The sequence below is a fragment of the Bubalus bubalis genome, chromosome 17, assembly GCF_019923935.1.
Source record: "Bubalus bubalis isolate 160015118507 breed Murrah chromosome 17, NDDB_SH_1, whole genome shotgun sequence".
Lineage (NCBI taxonomy): Eukaryota > Metazoa > Chordata > Mammalia > Artiodactyla > Bovidae > Bubalus > Bubalus bubalis.
Window position 1 is genome coordinate 32,347,115 of NC_059173.1, and position 20,869 is coordinate 32,367,983.

General features: G+C 46.5%; 1 protein-coding gene across 7 annotated transcripts in view; it reads left to right on the forward strand.

Moving 5' to 3' along the window:
• Positions 1 to 20,869, forward strand: part of FNIP2 (folliculin interacting protein 2) — a 130,328-nt gene that overhangs the window by 19,553 nt on the left and 89,906 nt on the right. For 5 of the 7 annotated variants that reach the window (XM_006073900.4, XM_006073901.4, XM_025267983.3 and 2 more), the window contains exon 1: positions 18,761 to 19,036. The exons of the other annotated variants lie outside the window; for them this stretch is intronic. In XM_006073900.4, coding sequence (XP_006073962.3) covers positions 18,876 to 19,036 — 161 coding nt within the window. In that variant the 5' untranslated portion in view covers positions 18,761 to 18,875. Of the gene's footprint in view, positions 1 to 18,760; positions 19,037 to 20,869 lie in introns of those variants that run through there. 7 annotated transcript variants of the gene reach the window in all.

Here is a 20,869-nt window from a genome sequence, read left to right on the forward strand (position 1 = left end):
GCCCAGCGCATTTGTACGTTCATAGGCCCTCAGGAAATCAATAAATAAGCAAGAGCCCTGTCTGTTTAATGCCTTTGACCTCAGCTTTCTTTCCCTTTTGTGAAGATCGTCTTAGCATTTATTGGTAGCTTTGGATGAGGAGAGAAATGATAGAAAAGACCAGCTCCTGGTTGGGCATGGGATTCTTTGGGAGCTCCTGGGGTTGGGACTTTGCTGTTTTGGGCCCCTGCTCTCTGAGGAAGAGGCGGTGCACACGGATAGGCCTCCGGGAGAGGGGCTGTGTCCTCGAAGCCAAGGTTACAGTGGGGTCTGAGAGAAGCATCAGGGCTGGGTGTCCCTCATGGGGTCACAGCCGCCCCATCCAACTTGCAGGGTTTCTCGCTTTCAGCTTCTGTCAGTTGTCAGGTGCTCATATAGCCCAGAAGCCACTTGACTTTAGTCAGCAATGGAAGCAATGCAAAAGGAAAGCTTATGCAAAAAGGAGAAGAGTTTCTGGATGGAAGTAACGGGAGAGAAGCGTTTTCAGCTCCAGGAGTGGTGATAGTTCACCGTGGCAGCCCCACTGGTGTTCTCGGTGCACAGAGGGCCTTTCTTAGGAGGAGGCTGGGGCTCGCTGGGCTGCCATGATTCCTTTGTTCAAGGCGGTTGGAGGTCTGGCCCATGATTAATTGCTGTAAGGTATGTTGGATCTTCAAGGCTCAGTGGTGAACAGCAAAGACTGACTCCAGACAGGGCTTCCAGTGCAGTCACTTGGAGGACAGGTTCCAGCCTTCCTCCCCCTGCTCTGCCCTGGTGGAGCGGCGGTAATAATCAGCTTTAGTGGTGGGCCATGCACTCCACTGTCCTGGGGAGGCATCTGGTGCGTGTGCACCACTTACAGTTTGTTCATACGGGGGCCTGGTTCCTTCCAAAGAAAGCAAGGTGGGATGTGTAGCAATCACGAGAGTGTGTGTGTGTGTGTGTGTGTGAGTGTGTGAGAGAGAGAGAAGGAGAGAGAAAGAAACAGCAGGCTCTTACCACTCAGAAGTCATTTTCACATAGTTAAGATGTTAAAGATGCTCTTCTGTTATGAAAAACAGCTAGTTCATGTGTTTATCAGAATAATGGGTATATCCTAGGGTGACCTGGGTTTTGTAGGATGCCCAGGTGCCCTGACCACCCTGTATGATGATGCTTCTGCGTGTGTTCCGAACTCTAAAAGTTAACTCAGGAGCAAGCTTCACATCTGCTCCTCATCTTCCGTATTTCAGGTACGGTGAACGGTAAGAGCACAGAAGTGAATGAGGTACATCCTGCCCTCGAGCTGTTCAGTCCATGGAGGTTTATTCCGCAGGTTCTGTTGTAACAGGTGTAACAGGAATTCACAGTGTGCCAGAGAGCAGAGGCTGGGGCCTCACAGAAGCACCCAGTAAACAACTCTTACATGACCCAAGGTCTCTAACATTGGTAGGTTCCTTCATTTTTCAAGTGGTTTTTTTTCTTTTTAGCACTTTTTTAGGTTTTTTATCTTTCCATTTGGAGAGTTAGATACTGAATATATATATTTACATTTTGATGCTTAAGCTCGTAATTTTTAAATTTTTGTTGTCCTTCCATCTTATCTGCGGATGATTGTCTAAAAGTAAAAGCCGAGTTCTCATGATCTGAATGCGTTCACTATGGATAGTTCCCTGCAGACCTGACTTGGGGCTGGATGGGGTAGGGGTGAGCATTAGGTGGGCCACGATAGTGGCCTGGGACTTGGTGTTTTCTGGAGGACTTTGTGGTTTCTCCCCAGCCCCTCAGGCTGCGTTGCTTCCAGTCCCCTCACTAACCTTGTTTTACTTTTTAGGATCCCCAGATATTCCAGGCTTCAGATGTTTCTTTCGCATTGAGAACCTGTAAGGAGTTCTTATGTTTGTGTGTTTGCGATACGAGGAATTTTGCTAGTTGTAGCCCGTGTTGATTCAGATGCAGAAAATGCTTTTGGAAGGTCACTGCCTCCCATGGGTTCACGGGGCACCAGGCCTCCTAGCCCCACTTGGCACATGACCTCGGTAGTGATCTTCACGCTCTGTGTGCCACACGCCCCCACCCCACACTGTGTGGAGTGAGGGCTGCAAATGTCTGTCACCTCCCTTCTCTCTGGATGCCTTACGCAGAAGCGCTGCATGTAATGAAAGCTGTGTGTGGGTGGATGAGGGGTTCTGATGGGGCCTGAGCAGGTGACAGAAGACACTGAGACCCAGACAGCAAGGCCTTCCAGTCTTTTCCTTCCAGTAGAGGAGGCACAGGTGATTGTGGGCCAGGCTCTGGTTAACAAGCATTCGCCCCACACCCGGCTAGTCCCGGGGACACACGGAGGACTGAGACACGAGCTGCCTCTGGAGCTTGTGGGGAGCAGAGGGGGTGGCCATGGAAACCACATTGGGTACCAGGACAGTTGCTCCTCATCGCTCTTGGATTCCGTGTGTGCAGGCTCGCCTGCTCACCAAAACTTGTTCATAGCCTTCAGGTCAGGGCTCAGGATGTTTTTCTGGTCGTCCCCGGACACAGGCAGGTTGACAGAATCCTGCAGCCTCCCAGTGTGCGCGCTCCCAGCTGAGGGCAAATGAAGCTGTGCTTGCCTTTCCTGCCTGCTCTCGTACTGCACACACATGAAGTGTGCAGTCGAGAGAGTCCAGGTGGGGTTTTTTCCTTTGCAGTTTTGTGCTTTTCATTGGTGATGTTGCTGTTCGAAATGGCCCATGTGCATTGTGCCTGAGCGCTGTCTCAAGTCCTCAGGCAGGATGGCTGTGATGTACCTGATGGAGAAACTCGGTGTTAGGTGAGCTGCGTGCAGGCGCGAGCTCTGGTGCTGTCGGCTGTGGGTTCAGTGTTAATGAAGCAACAGTATACATTAAATAGCAGAAACACACGTAAAGTAAGGTTCGGTACTAAGCAGTTGATGAAAATCTTGTGGCCAGAGGTATGCAGGCACATAACCGTGTATTTCTCCTAAAAGCAGCCGTTCATCATTAACTGAGAAGGCAATGGCATCCCACTCCAGTACTTTTGCCTGGAAAATCCCAAATGAATGGAGGAGCCTGGTAGGCTGCAGTCCACGGGGTTGCTGAGGGTCGAACACAACTAAGCGACTTCACTTTCACTTTTCACTTTCATGCACTGGAGAAGGAAATGGCAACCCACTCCAGTGTTCTTGCCTGGAGAACCCCAGGGACGGGAGAGCCTGGTGGGCTGCCGTCTATGGGGTCGCACAGAGTCAGACACGACTGAAGTGACTTAGCAATCATTAACTGATTCTGTCTTCGTGGAGCCTGTATAGAGCTCAGGCACCATGAATGACCGATCTCCCACACTGAGGTGGAAAATGGGCCTCAGATTCTAGAATGAGTTGGACTGATGAGGTGGGGTCAGAGCCATGGCTTTGCAGGGCTTGAAGGATAAAAGAGTAAAGCCTAGATTGGGCTTGTACAGGGAGACCCTGTAAGATTCCATCGTCCAAGGGCAGGCCTGGGGGATGGGGTGGCTGTAAGGACAGGGCTACAGGCACAGGCTCCTGGGAAACTGCAGGGCAGACGCAAGGCTGCCAGAGGAGGCAGAGCCCCAGCTGAGCAGGGGTGGTGAGAACAGTGCCCAGGTGTGTGGCTGTGTGCTCATTCCCTGAGACTCCGTGTGCTCTGAGATGAGATGGGGAAACTGGAAAGTCTGGGTGTAGACGGGGGTGTGCAGAGACTGCTGCAAGTGTCTGATGAGTGACCGGTTCTCCCCAAATAGACAGGTGTGGTGTTCTGGTTTACAAGCCCCGCCCCCTTTGCACCTGCACAGGATGGGGAGCCAAAATCAGCCAGGTTTATGGGTTAGATTCAGGGAGGGGAGAGGAGGAGGGTGGTGAGTGAATGTGGACCGGGTCACAGGGTGCCCCATCTTCTGCAGAGCAGGCTGAGCTCACACTACCAGTTTCCTTCACGCTCGCCCAGTACCCATGGCCCTGCAGTTCCCAGTTCCCTCATCCTGTGACCGTCTGGGTGGAAGCTGGGGGCGGGCACACTGTGGTTCCTACAGAAGTACCAGCTGCTCTCAGTTCTCTTGCAAGGGGTGGGGATGAGTGGCTTCCTCTGATGGTCTGAGAGGTTCTCGCATGAGCCTGGCCTTCCAAATGCCCCGTGTCTCAGACTAGGTTTCCTGCCTTTTCTCAGGGTTGGAACTGGAGGAGTGACTGGTCAGACACATGCATACCACCTGTCACGGGGCCAGCCTGAACAGAGACGTGCTGAGTGTAAAATCCACCGTGGAGTTCAAGGACAGGGTGGATTATTGAATTCAGTTCATCTGTTCTTTTGTGCTTTTTTGAAATGTGAGTCTTAGAAAATTTTAAATTACATGTGTGAAAAGTGAAAGTGAAGTCACTCAGTTGTGTCTGACTCTTTGCGACCCCATGAACTGTAGCCTACCAGGCTCCTCCGTCCATGGGATTTTCCACGCAAGAATACTGGAGTGGGTTGTCATTTCCTCCTCCAGGGCATCTTCCTGACACAGGGAGCGAACCTGGGTCTCCCGCATTGCAGGCAGATGCTTTACCATCTGAGCCACCAGGGAAGCCCAGCTTCCCGTAAATTTCTACAGGACAGTGTTTCATTGTTCCCTTTGAATTTCTCAGACGTAATTTGAAACCACTGTTCAGTGGTACTACTTCTAAAGACCAGATTCGTGGCTCCACTTGTGTTTGTTTACTCAGACGATCAAGCGTCTGCCTGCAATGCGGGACCCTGGTTTGATCCCTGGGACAGGAAGATCCTCTGGAGAAGGAAATGGCAACCCACTCCAGTACTCTTGCCTAGAAAATTCCATGGATGGAGGAGCCTGGTGGGCTACTGTCTGTGGAATCGGACACGACTGAGCAACTTCACTTCACTTTGTGTTTGTTAATTCCATGGAAGTTGTACACTCTTCCGTGGAAGAGTGTAGCTGTTGGAAACAAAAGAAGTACAGTCGTGAATACAAAAAAATCTCTCTGGTAGGGAAAACTTCTCCCTAAGAAATGTGCTCTTCCTTTGTGGAAATCCTCGCGTGATTCTGTGTCAGTCAAGATTCACAACAGTTGTACTAGATGCGCCGTAACTGACGTAATCCTTAAGAACTGACGTAAAGATTAGTGTTGTCTCGTGTTTTAGACTACTTAAGTTTAGTCAGATTTTTAAATGTGTAATTATTCTTTAAAGGCTTTATTTTTTACTTTTGAAAATTATTTACCCACTTATTTATCATTTGTCTGCTTTGGGTCTTAGCTGTAGCTTGCAGAATCCTTGTTGCAGCACATGGGTGTCTCTGTTGTTGGGGCTCGCAGCCTCAGGTGCTCCTCGGCATGTGGGATTTTAGTTCCCCGACCAGGGATGCAACCTGTGTCTCCTGCACTGGAAGGCAGATTCTTAACCACCGGACCACCGGGGAAGTCCCATAAATGTGTGATTTATTTTTCACAGGAACACCTGACTCTGTGCTGCTTTGAGTCATAATGAGGTTTTCTTGTCCCTGAGAAAGTGACTGTTTTCAGAACCTGGATGAACAGCGGTATGTGAGGTAGCTTCAGTGAATCCGACAGAAAAGAGGTTATTCCCGACTTCAGAAGCACTTACCAGCTGCCTTCTCCTTGCTGGGTGTGAGCCTAGCTCCACAAGTAAAATGCAAAAGAAACCAAAGTGTTGCTGTTCACATTCTCAAGTTGGAAGTTCGTAGCCAATGTTAATATCCTGATGCATGGGAGGAGGAGAGAGTAATACCTGACTCTAACAGCTAAAGCATTACAACCTGAAGACTGTTTATCACAAAATGCAGATCCAAGGTTACTTGTGTAAGCACCACTTGCCTCTGTGTTCCTGATGGGGACTGTGCACTTCCGGAGCCTCTTGTCCTGCACCGTGACTGTTACCTGTGTGAGATGCGGGGGCTGTGGTTCACGGTGCAGCTGAGGGTTGGTTGTAGCAAGGTTGTGGGTGAAATTCTGAGCTGCTGGAAACAGATAGCCTCTTTCAGGGGCACTATCACTGAGTCTGTCCTGTCTTCCTGTGTGGTTGTTGAAGTATCCTTAGGAAAAGGGTTCTTATGGGGAGCATTTACAGGATAGATGGTCCTTGGTTTGGGTCCTAAAAGCTTTTGCTGGATTTGACTCTGTTAGGAGGGGCGTTCTGTGTAGTTGGAGGGACCTAGGAGGTGGAAAAGGACTTGATCCATGGAAGAAAGAATGGCTTATGTTCCCATCAAAGCTAATTAATCATAGATTTCATTTTCTAGCTGTTACACTAATTTGTTCTAGAGTTTATCGTTCCCAAGGGGTTCTACAGTGAGTTGCTTTGGAAGGCTTAATCGCCTGCAGCTTCCAGAGAATTGGCCCCGTTTAGGAAGGAGACTGACTTTCTTGGATAAAACTATGATTTACCAGCTGTCATTGTGGCCACAGTTATTCATCTTTGCTTCATGTTGAATAATACAATCCAGTCATCCATGAACTTAGCTGCCCAGACAGGACAGTGAGTGCTCTTGGGCAGGCATGTAGAAAGTAGGACACCCACATCCACCTGAGCGGTGTGGCTTTTCAGGGGGCTTTCGCAGGCTCACAGTGAGCATCCTTAGCCACCTTCCTCAGAGTAGAGTGAGTGTCAGCATCACCATTATTTCCAGCTAAGGAGACAAGCTCTGGAGAAGGCAATGGCACCCCACTGCAGTACTCTTGCCTGGAAAATCCCATGGGCAGAGGAGCCTAGTGGGCTGCAGTCCATGGGGTCGCGAAGAGTCGGACACGACTGAGCGACTTCACTTTCACTTTTCACTTTCATGCATTGGAGAAGGAAATGGCAATCCACTCCAGTGTTCTTGCCTGGAGGATCCCAGGGACGGGGGAGCCTGGTGGGATGCCGTCTATGGGGTCGCACAGAGTCGGACATGACTGAAGTGACTTATCTTACCTTAAGGAGACAAGCTCACAGAGTCATGTGGCCCAGAGTGATGAGGCCGCAGCTGAACACAGCCCTCTGCCCTGCAGATCTTACCTCATGAGATCGTCGGGCTGCCATGCCTCCTGGATCCTGGTCCCCAGCTCATCATGAGGAGCTGACTCAGAGAAACGAGAGGCTGCTGAGTCAGAGCTGACAGCCTTTCTCCCGCTCTCTCCTCATAATTGACTTCTGTCGACTGCCAAGCAGCCCTCTTAGTCGGCAGCTGGTAGAACTCTCAGAGCACTTGAGGAGGCTTGTGCATGTAACTTGCCAGCGATCCAATTACGTGAGAAGTGTTTCGTTTTAGCTCTGTTACGGTATCGCTGTTTCATCTCCAGCCAACCAAACCAAAGAATCGGCAAGAAGCACCTTCTGTTACTAAGTTAACTCTTTTTAAAAAATATATTTCTGTATTTGACTGCGCTGGGTCTTAATGGCAGCACCTGGGATCTTTAATCTTCCTATGGCATGTGGGGTTTTTGGTTGCGGCATGAGAACTCTTAGTTGTGGCATGTGAGATCTAGTTCCCTGACAACGGATCGAATGCGAGTCCCCGCATTGGGAGCCCATAGTCACTCAGGTAACTCTTAGCCTAACCTCTAGTAGGTTTCCTTGAATAACTCTCATGACCTTTATTTTGCACTGAATGTATATGTAACCAGCCAAGAATGAGTGGGATGCCGGTAAGAAAGCTGTTGCAATAGGCCAGGCAGACTCGGGGCTTGTACTCTGAGCAACCCAGCGTCTGCTTCAAAGCGTCAACAGAAAAGTTCAGCATTATGTTCAGATGGAAGGGAGAGGAACATAGATGCAAGTCCTTTCCTAGGTATTTTTTGAGACTTGTTTCTCTTGATTTACACAGTTTGGGTAAGAATTGCACCAGTTTTGACAGGGAGATGGGAGGGAGCCCTGAAAACTTTGTCCCGCAGAGCTGGTTTCAGTCAGACAGGTGGAGTGAGCCGCCGTGCTGGACAGGAATTCCTGCAGCTGCCCATATGCCCGGTCACATGCTTTGGGGGGAACGATTCTGAGCCAATGGCCCAACCCCTGGGCTCAGGCCTTTACCTCTTTCCCAATCCTGGGCTGCCGGCACTTTGCTCAGGCCCACACACCAGTGACAGCCTGACTCGAAATCAGAGTTAAACTTTACAAGTTGTGTAATCTTCGCTAATACGTTTCCAGCTTCTGGAAGTTTGCAAAGGAATAGCATGTGGTGGGTGTTGGGAAGTCATAGGGAAAAAGGATTGTAGATTGAGGTCTGATATTGGATCTAAAAAAAAGTTTTTAACTAAATTACTGGTTATCTAGCTGATTCCAGAAAGAAAGAAATCATTTCTCAGGGATGAAAAGACAAGCAGTACTCCTCCTTGCGGGTGGAGAGCCATCCCGGAGAGCCTTCCAACCTGGCATTAGTGCGTGTGGCCTGGCCACCTCTTCTCCTGGTAATGAAGCGGTTAGAGCCCCAGCCTTGCTATAACCCTCCTCCCGAGAGAAGACTTTTCACTTACTACCTTGGGGGTCTCCTGGAGTCTCGTCTCTCTTTTCCGTACTTTATGTTGTCAGCATCTTGTACTTGGTTAGGTGCATGGCCTTTGAATAACACTTCTTTTTAAAAAAGTGTCATCATCTTGGGGTGGCAAGGGGCGGGGGGAGTATACTTGTATGTATACTTGTGGCTGATTCACGTTGTACAGCAGAAACCACAACATTGTAAAGGAATTAGCCTCCAATTAAAAAGAAATTAAAAAGAAATGAGCAAGGAACATTGGAAACAAGGCAGGAAAACGTTGAACTATTTGCAGGAGATGTTCTATATAATATAATTATATTCCAGAAGATATAGCCAATTGGAAATACCAATCCTAGTCTATTTATGAGAATGAACTGAAAGATTGTTCAGTTCTTTGCGACCCCGTGAATCGCAGCACGCCAGGCCTCCCTATCCATCACCAACTCCCGGAGTTCACCCAGACTCACGTCCATCGAGTCACTTTCATAAGATAAGAACACGAGAGGACAATGAAATCTAACAGCACTTGGAACAGAAATAGAAAATGCTTTAGAATAATTCCAAAAAATGTTCAGCAGAAAAATATATCTAGTTCCTGGGGACATCTTAATATTGTGAAAAAAAACTAAACTATCAGTATTGTGAAACAAGTTAAACTATCAATTTGAGACTAACTCAAATAAAATGTCGATGATTTTGTTAAAAAAAATTCTCATTGTTAGGTGTGTTGTGTTGCTCCTGGGGACTAAGCTGAGTCTCCAAATAAAGGGAAATTGAGGGATCTTGATTTTAGTTAAGATGTTTTAACAGAGTCTGTAGCTGCAGCTCTCTACTTTTGCTGGTTTGTGTAGATATTAATGATACCAATCACTGAAGGAAAAACTTTGTGAGGAACATAGCAGTCTATGTTAAAAAACACACAGGGTGCATACTTTGCTTTTCCTTCCAGCCGTCTGAAATTGTTTGGACTCTGACAATTTCCTTACCATAAAGCCTGCAGAATTGTTATAGAACAAAGAAGTCAAGTGGTCATCACTGGTTTGGCAGCAAGAATTTAAAAACAAGTCTCTTTACCCATGGTTTGTAAATAATGCATAGCTATTGAGATGGGAATACCAGACCACCTGATGTGCCTCTTGAGAAATTTGTATGCAGGTCAGGAAGCAACAGTTAGAACTGGACATGGAAAACAGACTGGTTCCAAATAGGAAAAGGAGTTCGTCAGGGCTGTATGTTGTCACCCTGTTTATTTAACTTATATGCAGAGTACATCATGAGAAACGCTGGACTGGAAGAAACACAAACTGGAATCAAGATTGCCGGGAGAAATATCAATAACCTCAGATATGCAGATGACACCACCCTTATGGCAGAAAGTGAAGAGGAACTCAAAAGCCTCTTGATGAAAGTGAAAGTGGAGAGTGAAAAAGTTGGCTTAAAGCTCAACATTCAGAAAACGAAGATCATGGCATCCGGTCCCATCACTTCATGGGAAATAGATGGGGAAACAGTGGAAACAGTGTCAGATTTTATTTTGGGGGGCTCCAAAATCACTGCAGATGGTGACTGCAGCCATGAAATTAAAAGACGCTTCCTCCTTGGAAGGAAAGTTATGACCAACCTAGATAGCATATTCAAAAGCAGAGACATTACTTTGCCAACAAAGGTCCGTCTAGTCAAGGCTATGGTTTTTCCTGTGGTCATGTATGGATGTGAGAGTTGGACTGTGAAGAAGGCTGAGCGCCGAAGAATTGATGCTTTTGAACTGTGGTGTTGGAGAAGACTCTTGAGAGTCCCTTGGACTGCACGGAGATCCAACCAGTCCATTCTGAAGGAGATAAGCCCTGGGATTTCTTTGGAGGGAATGATGCTAAAGCTGAAACTCCAGTACTTTGGCCACCTCATGCGAAGAGTTGACTCGTTGGAAAAGACTCTGATGCTGGGAGAGATTGGGGGCAAGAGGAGAAGGGGACGACAGAGGATGAGATGGCTGGATGGCATCACTGACTCTATGGACGTGAGTCTGAGTGAACTCCGGAAGTTGGTGATGGACAGGGAGGCCTGGCGTGCTGCGATTCATGGGGTCGCAAAGAGTCAGACACAACTGAGAGACTGATCTGATCTGATTGTCGAAGAGTAGAAAATAGAGAATTTTAAAAGGAAAAGCGTGTTAGTCCCGCTATGCAAAGACATTCTGATGTTCTTTCCTGTTCTTTTTTTCTACTTTTGGTTTTTGAAAAGCACACTACTTATCAAAGAGCATACACCATTTTGTATTGTATCCTATTATCTTTATTTAGCGTTATAGCATAAGAAGTTTTCTGTGTTTCACAGATTTCATGAAGACATGAGACATGTGTTCATTTTTTCAGCTGCTGAGAGCCTTTTATTGATTGGCTGATTTTTGGCTGTGCTGGGACCTCACTGCTGTGTGTGGGTTTTCTCTAGTTACTGTGAGTGGGGACTACTCTTCGTGGCAGTGTTTGGGCTTCTCATTGCAGTGGCTGCTGTTGTTGCGGAGCACAGGCTCTAGAGCATGGGCTTAGCTGCTTTGTGGCACGTGGGATCTTCCTGGATCAGGGATCGAACCAATGCTCCCTGCACTGGCAGGCAAATTCTTATCCACTAAACCACCAGGAAAGTCCTGAGAGCCTTTTCAGTGCCTCAGAGTCCCTGGAAACGGGATGAGTAGTAACCTGGATCATGATCAGGGCCACACATCACCATGAACTCTCAAGTAACTTTATCTGAATCTGAAAGCTCCATTCTCTCGCAGGTGCTTCCTCATTTTAAATCAAAGGAGTTGTATGGGTTGATTTTATTGTCTGTTTCACCTTACTTTGTATGGATGAAAAAGTCCCTCTGTGTAGGAGTCAGAGCCTCAGCTGGGCATAGTCAGGAGAGCAGGGCAGTTCATGGCAGGCAAGGGGACCCACGAGAGACCTGGCCACCATGGTGCACGGAACAAACCCCAGCCCCACCGAGGACAGAGTTAGTGAGAACCTGTATCTGTCGGTAGCCTCCGGTTGATCCTGGAGGAGAGACTTGGACTTGACTGATGAGCCAGTGACATCCAGCTGCCGCACCTCCTGCTCGTCCCTGGTCGGTCCTCGGGTGGAGTGATTGGTGTGGCTCACCTGTCACTGGCAGGGATGCCTCAAGTCCCGGCCCAGCCCGGACGCACTCCCCACGGCAAGCCTGGTCCCTCGGCCCATCTGTACTCCGTTCTTCCTGTCTGCTAGAGAGATCAGCGCTGCCCGCTCCATGACTGACAGAATGCTGCTAGAGCTGTGCTTGCCACGTGGCAGCGTGAGACTGATAAGCCCGCAAGTCACCCCCCCCAGCGTGTGTCTGTGCTCTGCCGGCCTTCCTCAGCACAAGCTTGTCAGGTGGGCTTCTGTGGTGTTAGGGTGGGGCTGTGGGCTGACGCTGTCCCTCAAATGGCTGAGTGCTGAGGGACATGGTCTCCATCCTGCATCTGTCTTCAGAGCCTATTTCCCGAAAGCACACTGCCTCACTCCCTTACCTGAGTCCATGTCCTCTAGCCCAGCAGGCGCCTTCTTTTTTTCAAATTTGATTCTTTAATTAATTTTTTTTATTTAATGAAGTGTAGGTGATTTCCTGTGCTGTGAAGGTTTCAGGTGTACAGTGAAGTGATTCAGTTATACATACATATGTATATATTCATCTTCAGATTCTTTTCCTTTATAGATTATTGCAAAATATTGACTATAGCTGTCTGTGCTGTATGAAAGGTTCTTGTTGTTTATCTATTTTGTATATCATAGTGTGCTTCTATTAATCCCAGACTCTTAATCTGTCCCTCCCCCATCCCTTTTCCCCTGTGGTAACCATAAGTGTATTTTCTGTATCTGTTAGTCCATCTCTGTTTCACAGATAAGTTCATTTTTGTCATATTTTAGATTTTACACATACACGATATCATATGATATTTGTCATTCTCTGACTCACTTCATTTAGTATGATAATCTCTAGGTCCATCCATGTTGCTGCAGTTGACATTATCTCATTTTTTACGGTTGAGTAGTATTCCATTGTATATATGTACCATATCTTCTTCATCCATTCATCTGTTGATGGACATTTAGGTTGCTTCCATATCTCAGCTATTGTGAATAGTGCTGTTATATACATTGGGGTGCATGCATCTCTTCAAATTAGAGTGATCTCTAGATGTATGCCCAGGAGTGGAATTGGTGGATCGTGTGGTGGTTCTGTCTTTAGTTTGTTCAGGATCCTCCATACTGTTCTCCATAGTGGCTGCAGCAATTTTTCATTCCCACTAACAGTGTAGGAGGTTTCCTTTTTCTCCACACCCTCTCCAGCATTTGTTATTTGTAGGCTTTTTATGATGGTCATTCTGACCAATGTGAGGTGATACCTCATTATAATTTTTATTTCCATTTCTCAATAATTAGCAATATGGAGCATCTTTTCATGAACCTGTTGGAGGCCTTTTTAAACAACTCCATGTTGAATGAGAATGTGCAGACAGAAAAGTGTACATGGTCTGCCTGCTGTGTGTTCACATTAGCAGTGCCTGGATCACGAAACAAAGTTTTCCAGCATTCTGTAACTTTTCTGATGTCTCCTGCTGGGGACCACCCTTTGAGAAGCCCTGATAGGAAGGCTTGCTCTTGGTCATTCCTGGGTGTGGGAAAGACATCAGGGAGGGAAGGAGTTACCCCATGGGAGGGGGGATCTGTGCTGTGGATCCGGAACCCCACCCCCTCCTCTCTGTTGATTCTTACTTTCTTTACATCAGGGTAGCATGACAAGGCAGAGGGAGATTCACTAAACAAGAGTCATGAGACTGGATTTCTGCGGGAGCTGCAGTAGACCTTCACTTTTTCTCTCTCCGAACCCATCTCTCAGCTGTGGTTTGAGTTGGTTTTTCGTTACACACAGTGATCACTGTATTTTGTTACCTGACGCGCATACTGTTTAGGGATGTAGAAATGCATGAATACCCACCTGGAAACTTCCTGACCTTCGTTCTCCCAACTCTGAGTCAGGGATAGGGGTGGATCTGTCCTCAGCCGCCGCGTCCTATGGGTCAGAGGTGGCCCTGGCACGTTGTCCTGGGAGGACAGGAGGGAGGTCCTGGCCCTGGGCAGAAGGGCTTCAGTGGGGGTCTGGAGTACCAGGTACCTGCCTCGCATGGTCCACATGGCTCTTCTGCTCTTTTCCTGGGTGGCTCAGTCCTGGGCTGTGAGGGTGGAAGTGGGTACATCTTACAGACTTGCACCAGGGGCCTCCCTTCTTCACACACATCCGTGGGTTCATGCCACCACTCCACTCCCCACTTCCTTCCAGTGGGTGGAGCTTCAAGAGGGCCGCGGGAGCCAGCTGGTGACCTCAGATCCTTCTCCCAGCGTGTGAGCATAGCTGGACCACGTGGGCAGATGGAGAGCTTGACTGCTAGAAGAGCCCATGATAAGTGGTCTCTTGTGTAGTACTTACAGTTGATGAGCAGGATGTCTTATCCAGTGTGGTGCTAGTGTTCAGTCACTGAGTTATTTCTGCCTCTTTATGACCCCATGGACTGCCTTACACCAGGCTTCCCTGTCCTTCACCGTCTCCCAGAGTTTGCTCAAACTCATGTCCATTGGTCAGTGATGCCATCCAACCATCTCATTCTCTGTCATCCCTTTTTCCTCCTGCCTTCAGTCTTTCCCAGCATCAGGGCCTTTTCCAATGAGTCAGCTCTTCGCATCAGGTGGCCACCAAGTGTTAGAGCTTCAGCTTCATCATCAGTCCTTCCAATAAATGTTCAGAGTTGATTTCTTGTGGGATTGACTGGTTTGATATCCTTTCTGTCCAAGGGTCTCTCTAGGGTCTTCCCTAGCACCACAGGTCAAAAGCGTCAGTTCTTTGGCCTTCAGCCAGTGTGTTAACAAGTGGCTGTGGGGGAGCCCATAGAAGAGGATGCTCCCATTTCAGGAAAGAGAAGACAGAGGTCAAGGGAGGTGGGGCTGAGGTGGGGAACAGGATGCTGCCTCTCTCACCCGCTCCATCCACTGCTTGCATGGCTTGAAGAATGGGTGTGATGATATCATTATTACTTGTTTTTCCATTTACTGAAAAAATGTTAAAGCTCTTGTGTAAATGTAAGGCACTTGAGAGCCATAGACAGGCATTCCTTTTAAGCACAGTGGTGGTGGTTTTGATGTATACCCCTGCTTTATTACGTACGATCTGGTTTTAAACTGTGGAATTAGGGTTATTTGGGGGGAACAGAGAGAAAACATAAAATGTTAAAATACCATGAGTCATGTTGATTGTAGTGACCACAAGGTATTAAAACTTCTAAAAGACCTTGTGCTGTAGTAGATGAGAGAGAGGGAGAAAGAGGGTGTTTGGAGTTGAGCAGAAGTACCCTCTGCAGCACACTGAAAGAGGCCGATGGCTTGTTGTAGCAGATTCATGTCCTAGGTGTTTTTTTTTTTTGGGGGGGGGGGTGGTTTGGGTAATATTTATTTACGTATTTATTTGGCTGCGCTGGGTCTTAGTTGTGGCACATGGGAACTTTTCTGCCTTTGGTTGCAGCAAGTAAACTCTTAGTTGTAGCATGTGGGCATTCAGTTCCCTGACCAGGGATTGAACCTGGGCCCACTGCACTGGGAGTGCAGAATCTTAGCCACTGGACCAGCAGGGGGAGTCCCTCATGTCCTAGTTCTAAGTGAAGTGAACAATCAGTTGAGACAACTCACTACTGGGAGCGTGGAGTCTTAGCCACTGGACCAGTAGGGGGAGTCCCTCATGTCCTAGTTTTATTGTAAATATTCAGTGATATTAAGACAATGAAAAGGTCATATGTAAGATCTGCACAAAGTGAACGTCCAGACCCAGTTTTTTATCTTCAAAATTTCTGGTTAGGATCGTGAGATGCATACACTTCTGTATTGGAAAGAAGTTGTGTGTTAGTGTTAAAAGGGTGTTTTTAGAAAATCATGCAGAATTCAGGCCCAGAACATCTTCATGAGGAGGCTGGGATTCTCGTTGGGGAAGTGGTTCTCCAGTGGGTGGTTCCCAGGCCAGGAGTGGCTGCATCCTGGGAACTTGTGAGAATCACATTCCCAGTTTTTAGCGCAGAATTGGAACTGCTGAATCAGAAATGGGGTGGAGGTGGGGGGATGGTTGGCCCAGCCCTGGGTGTTTGTAAGCCTATGAAGTGTGAGCACCACCCTTCCAGGGAAGTGGAGGCTAAAAGCTGTGCTGACCAAATTTAGGGAGAAGCACTGACTATTGAAGACACAGCTCAAGTCTTGATAGAAACACAACAAGGGCCCATCTTGGTTGCTCCTCTCCCTCATCCTTGCATGTTAGTTACAGGCTGAGTGAGAGGTTCGAGTTTCTGTTGGAGGGAATTCTTTCCCAATGCAGTTCCTCTTTGTTTCATCCTTCATAGCCATGTTGTCATTTTCTTCTCTTAGTATTCTTGTCGTTTAAAAATGTTCGCATCATCCTTTGGATCGCGGATACATATGCATTGTTTTAATAGTGTTTGAAGCCTTGGGAAAATGTAAAATGTTGGAATGATTGAGCAGCTTAGCAGCTATCTGCTGGGAAGGTGTATATACAGAATACATAGTTCTGTAACTATGTATAACATATATATCATAAGACATAAAAAATGTGAAATATTGAAATGTGTCATTTATCAGTGCATTTTATGCATACTTATATAAGTATGTATCATAAAATATAACAAAAATATAAAATGTTTCATAAAAATCATAGAAACGTGCTTTATCAATATATGTCATAAAATGCATAAAATATAAGTAAAGGGTTTGTGTCCTTTCCTCAGGGCCTAGATAAATATCTTTGAGAGACTGAAGTTTTAAAAGTGAAATGTGTGTTTTTAATACATAAAAAGTGGGTTGTATTCCCTGCAGTGTTTGCTCTACGTATTTTATAAAATCTAGTTACTTGGGCTTTTTCAAGGCTCCACCCCATCAAGGTAGGATGATGCTTTCATTTCCGCTGTGATTCTAGACAAGGTGAGCCAAGCCCCAGATGAGTTGAAGGCATTGACCTAGGGCCTTGCCCACGTCTCAGGTGGGCGCAGTGGTAAAAGGGGCTTCCTTCTGCCTCTGCTTGCTGGGACAGGTTGATGCTACACGGGTGCTCTCTGGTCCTCTTGTGAAGAAGAAAAAGTGATTTTCCAGACGGTTGAGAAGAAAAACAAAGAACCCCTGATCTCACTGCGGCCATGAACTTAAGCCTTGAGCTCAGAATGTGCGTGCCTCCCTGGAGAAGCGGATTCACTGTCTCCTAACCTGGCTCTGTCTTGGCGTTTGCGCCTGTGTCACAGCGGAGGTGGTCGCCACCGTAGATGCATTATAGTCTCTCTCTCTCAGAGGAGGGTGTGGTTAACATCTCTGTGGGTTTGCTGCAAAGGAAATTTAAAGTCACATACACAGTAAAGTCAAGTTAGCTGAGGCCCCTGCACGTGCAGTGTTAGACCTTGTCACATCGCAGAGTGGAATACACGTGGCTGCCGTATGTCAAGACACTTAAAGCCCTCTGAAGCCTGTCGATTAAAAATTAATCAATAGTTAATCTAAGAAAGAAATGGAAAATTTTATTCGAGCCAACCTGAGGATTATAACCTGGGATATGGCCTTTTAGAAAGCGCTAGCATCATCATCCTGTCAGTGGTCAGGGCACAGTTAGATGTGTTTTTGAGACAAATGGTTGAATGTCAGATGATGTGTTGATAGTTTGCACAACCCAGATCCACACATGCAGAGTTAGTTGAGGGTCATCCAGACCCCTCACGGGATTAGGAAGGAATGTCATCTCCTGAGGAGATCTGATTGGTGCAGACTCACCATGCACTGAAGGTGAGCAAGGAGGCCAACACAGGCAGAGGAGCATTTTTAAGTTTTTCTTGTCTCGCCATGAAGTATGAATTTTATTTCATCAAACTAAAGACCCAGCCAAGCTTTCATCAGATTTTAGAACTTTTAGTATTTTCTTCACCCTGATTTCAGGATGACAAGAGGAAAATGAATTGGGACAGTCCAGTTTTAGCGACCGATGCTTTTTATTTCTTCTAAAGAAAAATCTCATCCATAAATTCACAGTACTGTGGAAAAATATTGATGATAGAAAAATGTATATCATATAAAATATAAATGTGTATCGCATAAAATAACATAAGACATAAAAAATGAAATATGGAAATGTGTCATTTATCAATGCATTTTATGCATACTTATATAAGTATGTATCATAAAATATAACAAAAATATAAAATGTTTCATAAAAATCATAGAAATATGCTATATCAATATATGTCATAAAATGCATAAAATATAAGTGTATATATCATGTAAAATATAGCACATAAAATATAACCTGAAAATATAAAATATGTATCATGAAATGTTGAAGTATGTGGTATGTTAACATATATCATAACTATATCATGTTGATATATAAAACCATAGTATTCTCATTTTACAAATGAAGTACATTCATGTCATAAGTAGAAACTGAACTGCCTTTGTTCTTGGATTCTGCTTGTTCAGGGCTCTTTCAGTTTGGATGTACTTAGGAATTAAGAATCCAGTGCAAGAGCTTTGGGTGTTTATGGCTTCACGGTCATTACTATTTTTCTTTCATAAATAAATTAAATTCGACATTGGTATTAAAGCCAGGATGTATCCCTTCCCTCACCCCACTTCTGCCTCTTTGCGTCAAGCCCTGCAGTGGGTTTGCTGAGGGCCGCCGTCTCTCACTTGCTCTGGGCAGGATTTTCAAGGTTGCAGAGTGAGACCTGTCAGCTGACACTTGCTCACAGGAGAGCCATTAAGAGGGTGGTGGCCAATGTCAGGACAACCTTGCAGCTGCAGGCGAGTCACTGGGTTTCACCCACAGCCATGTGAGCCGTGTGCGGAGATCTTGTGATCAATTAATTGGCTACTTCATAATCTCCGGCCGGGCCACTACGGAGTGAGTCAGTCCAAGCCACTCAGCCTGTTGAGAGTCTTGTCTTTTGTAACCAGAGCACAAACCCAGGAACAAAAGTAGGAAGTGGGGCTTGGACTTGTTGGATTCTAATTCTAATGGCTTTGCTGAGAGCCTGCTTTACAGAGTAAGGCATGCATCTGACTTCCTAAATCGAGGGGCTTCGTTTACGTAACAAGAGAATGTTCCTTTTTTTTTTTTTTTTTTTTAAACTTCTGAAAGAGGAAATTAGAGGGTTGCTGCCAAGAAGCTTGTGTCACCTACCTCCTCTGTACAGGGAGTGCGGGTATCACAGGGACAGCCGATCACTGTGGAAACCCCTCCAGCCATAGGACCTTCCAAGTTCATGAGGACAGTCAGAACCACCTGGAAGAGGGCTGACCCGCCAGGAGATGTGCGGTTGCTCAGCCAGGACCACAGCCCAGCCAAGGGGCTGGCGGGACGCAGCCCAGGGTGTGAGTGATGGGCGGCTGCACAGGACGCTTTTCTGCACAAGGACTCGGAAGCATGCCATAGTCAGCAGGAGCCCTGATGCCCCGGAACTCAGCAACAGGTTTGAAACTTCTGTTCTGTCTCAAGGAAATTCTCACTGGGCACCGGGGAGGTAAATCATGGTGATCTGAAACTTGGGTTTGCAGACAGGCACAGGTGGTTGCTGGGTGTGCAGACAAGCTCTGTCCTTTACAGAAAAGGTACAGGATGGGTGTTTTCTAGCAGCCGTTTGGGTCCTGCTGCCCATGTGCTCCTGAATCTCCCTTTGCTCCTGTTGGAGCCACCAGGAAGCAGTGGGTGCCGCCTGTACCGGGGGAAAGCTTGAACAGTGCAATCTCAGGGCTCACTGGGAAAAGGCACAGCCCCAAAGGGCCAGCAGGTTGACAGACAGGGCCTGGATGCCTCACTTCTCTGGCTGGTGGACAGAAGGCTGGGCGTTTCTGGCTGGAGGTGAGGTGGTGAGGGAGAGTCCAGGCTTCCCCTTATGGAAAATCCTTTCCATGGGAAGGAAGATGTTAGGATGAACCAGTGTTTGTAATGCAGCCCATCAAAGAAATATGTATTATACTTGCTGTTTAATTGCTACTTAACTGTTTCATTCATTTTGGAAGAATTCACTAATTTTATTAGTGATAACTCTTAGTTGAAACATTAAGGAATTGTAGTGCATATCAGTGAAACAGAAAAATACTTTGGAAATTCCATTTCATTCCAAAATCATTCCTTAATTCAGTAAGGCCAGAAAAAAGTAAGCTCCGATTCTTATGATTAGTGTAAAAGTAAGTTTCTAAATCCACTTAAGTGTTGTTACTTTTTTCCTTATAGAATTTTTCTCAACATTAACATGGCTCATCAACTATTTACCCCATAAATATAGTTCTTGGTTGTTGACTAATAAATCAGGATATGATTTCTGTCATGTAAAAATCATGGTATTTCTTCAATGGAAACAATAAAACGGTACAGAGTTCACTGCAGGACAAGTGTCCATAGTTGGAAACCCCGTGCTGTCCACTCAGTATAGAGATGTGACTGTTCAGATGAGAATCTCACTATTACACCATCTGTGGTGTTTCCTATGTGGAAAGGATGGCTGAGTGACAGCAGAGCGTGGTGGATCCACACTTGGGTGTGGATCCAAATCCAATCCTGATCCCAGCTCTGCTGCCCAGAGGCTGTGTTAACCCTGGCTGGTCCCCTGCTTCTTGTGCATCTCATTCGCAACTGTTCAGATATGTAGCTGGTTTGGATTGCTTTTGAAATTCTCTCCTCCTCTAAGATTCTACAGGATAGCTTCGGGACATTCTGAATTCCTATTTTTGTTATTCAGACAATTCTTGATTCCCTGAATAGGTATGTGGAGCACCGGGGGTGGCACCCACAGGAGAAGATGACACTCAGGGCATCATCACCAATTCTTGCTGAACTTCTTAAATTTTCCGTATGAGCTTCTGCTTCTCACTCTCGGTGAATTTGCTCTTTTTCAGTAGGATTTTAATCATTACTTTTTAAAATGACACTTTAAACTTAACGAAACCTTTTCACGTCCTTTCCTTATTTTAACTTCCTTTAGATTTACTTCTTAGGTGCCGAGATGGTTTTAGCTTCTGTACAGTGATGATGGATGATGTGTGTCATTTAGTTGGAATTCATCTCTGGTCACACCAATTGTCTTGGCCCCGTTTCCACTTTCTCTTACCCTTTTTTTGGTCTTGAAAAGGTGGCCGTTGTTTGCAGGATGATGCTTTTTCTTCCCCTGAATTTCTCTAGAAGTCGGGCTGGTCTTGGGGTGGAGTGAATTATTGATGGGAGCTTGTGCCCCAAGGATCTGGCTCCAAGTGCTCACGAGGTACCTGTGTGGCCAGGTCAGGTGGCAGCCAGCCAGGTGTGACTC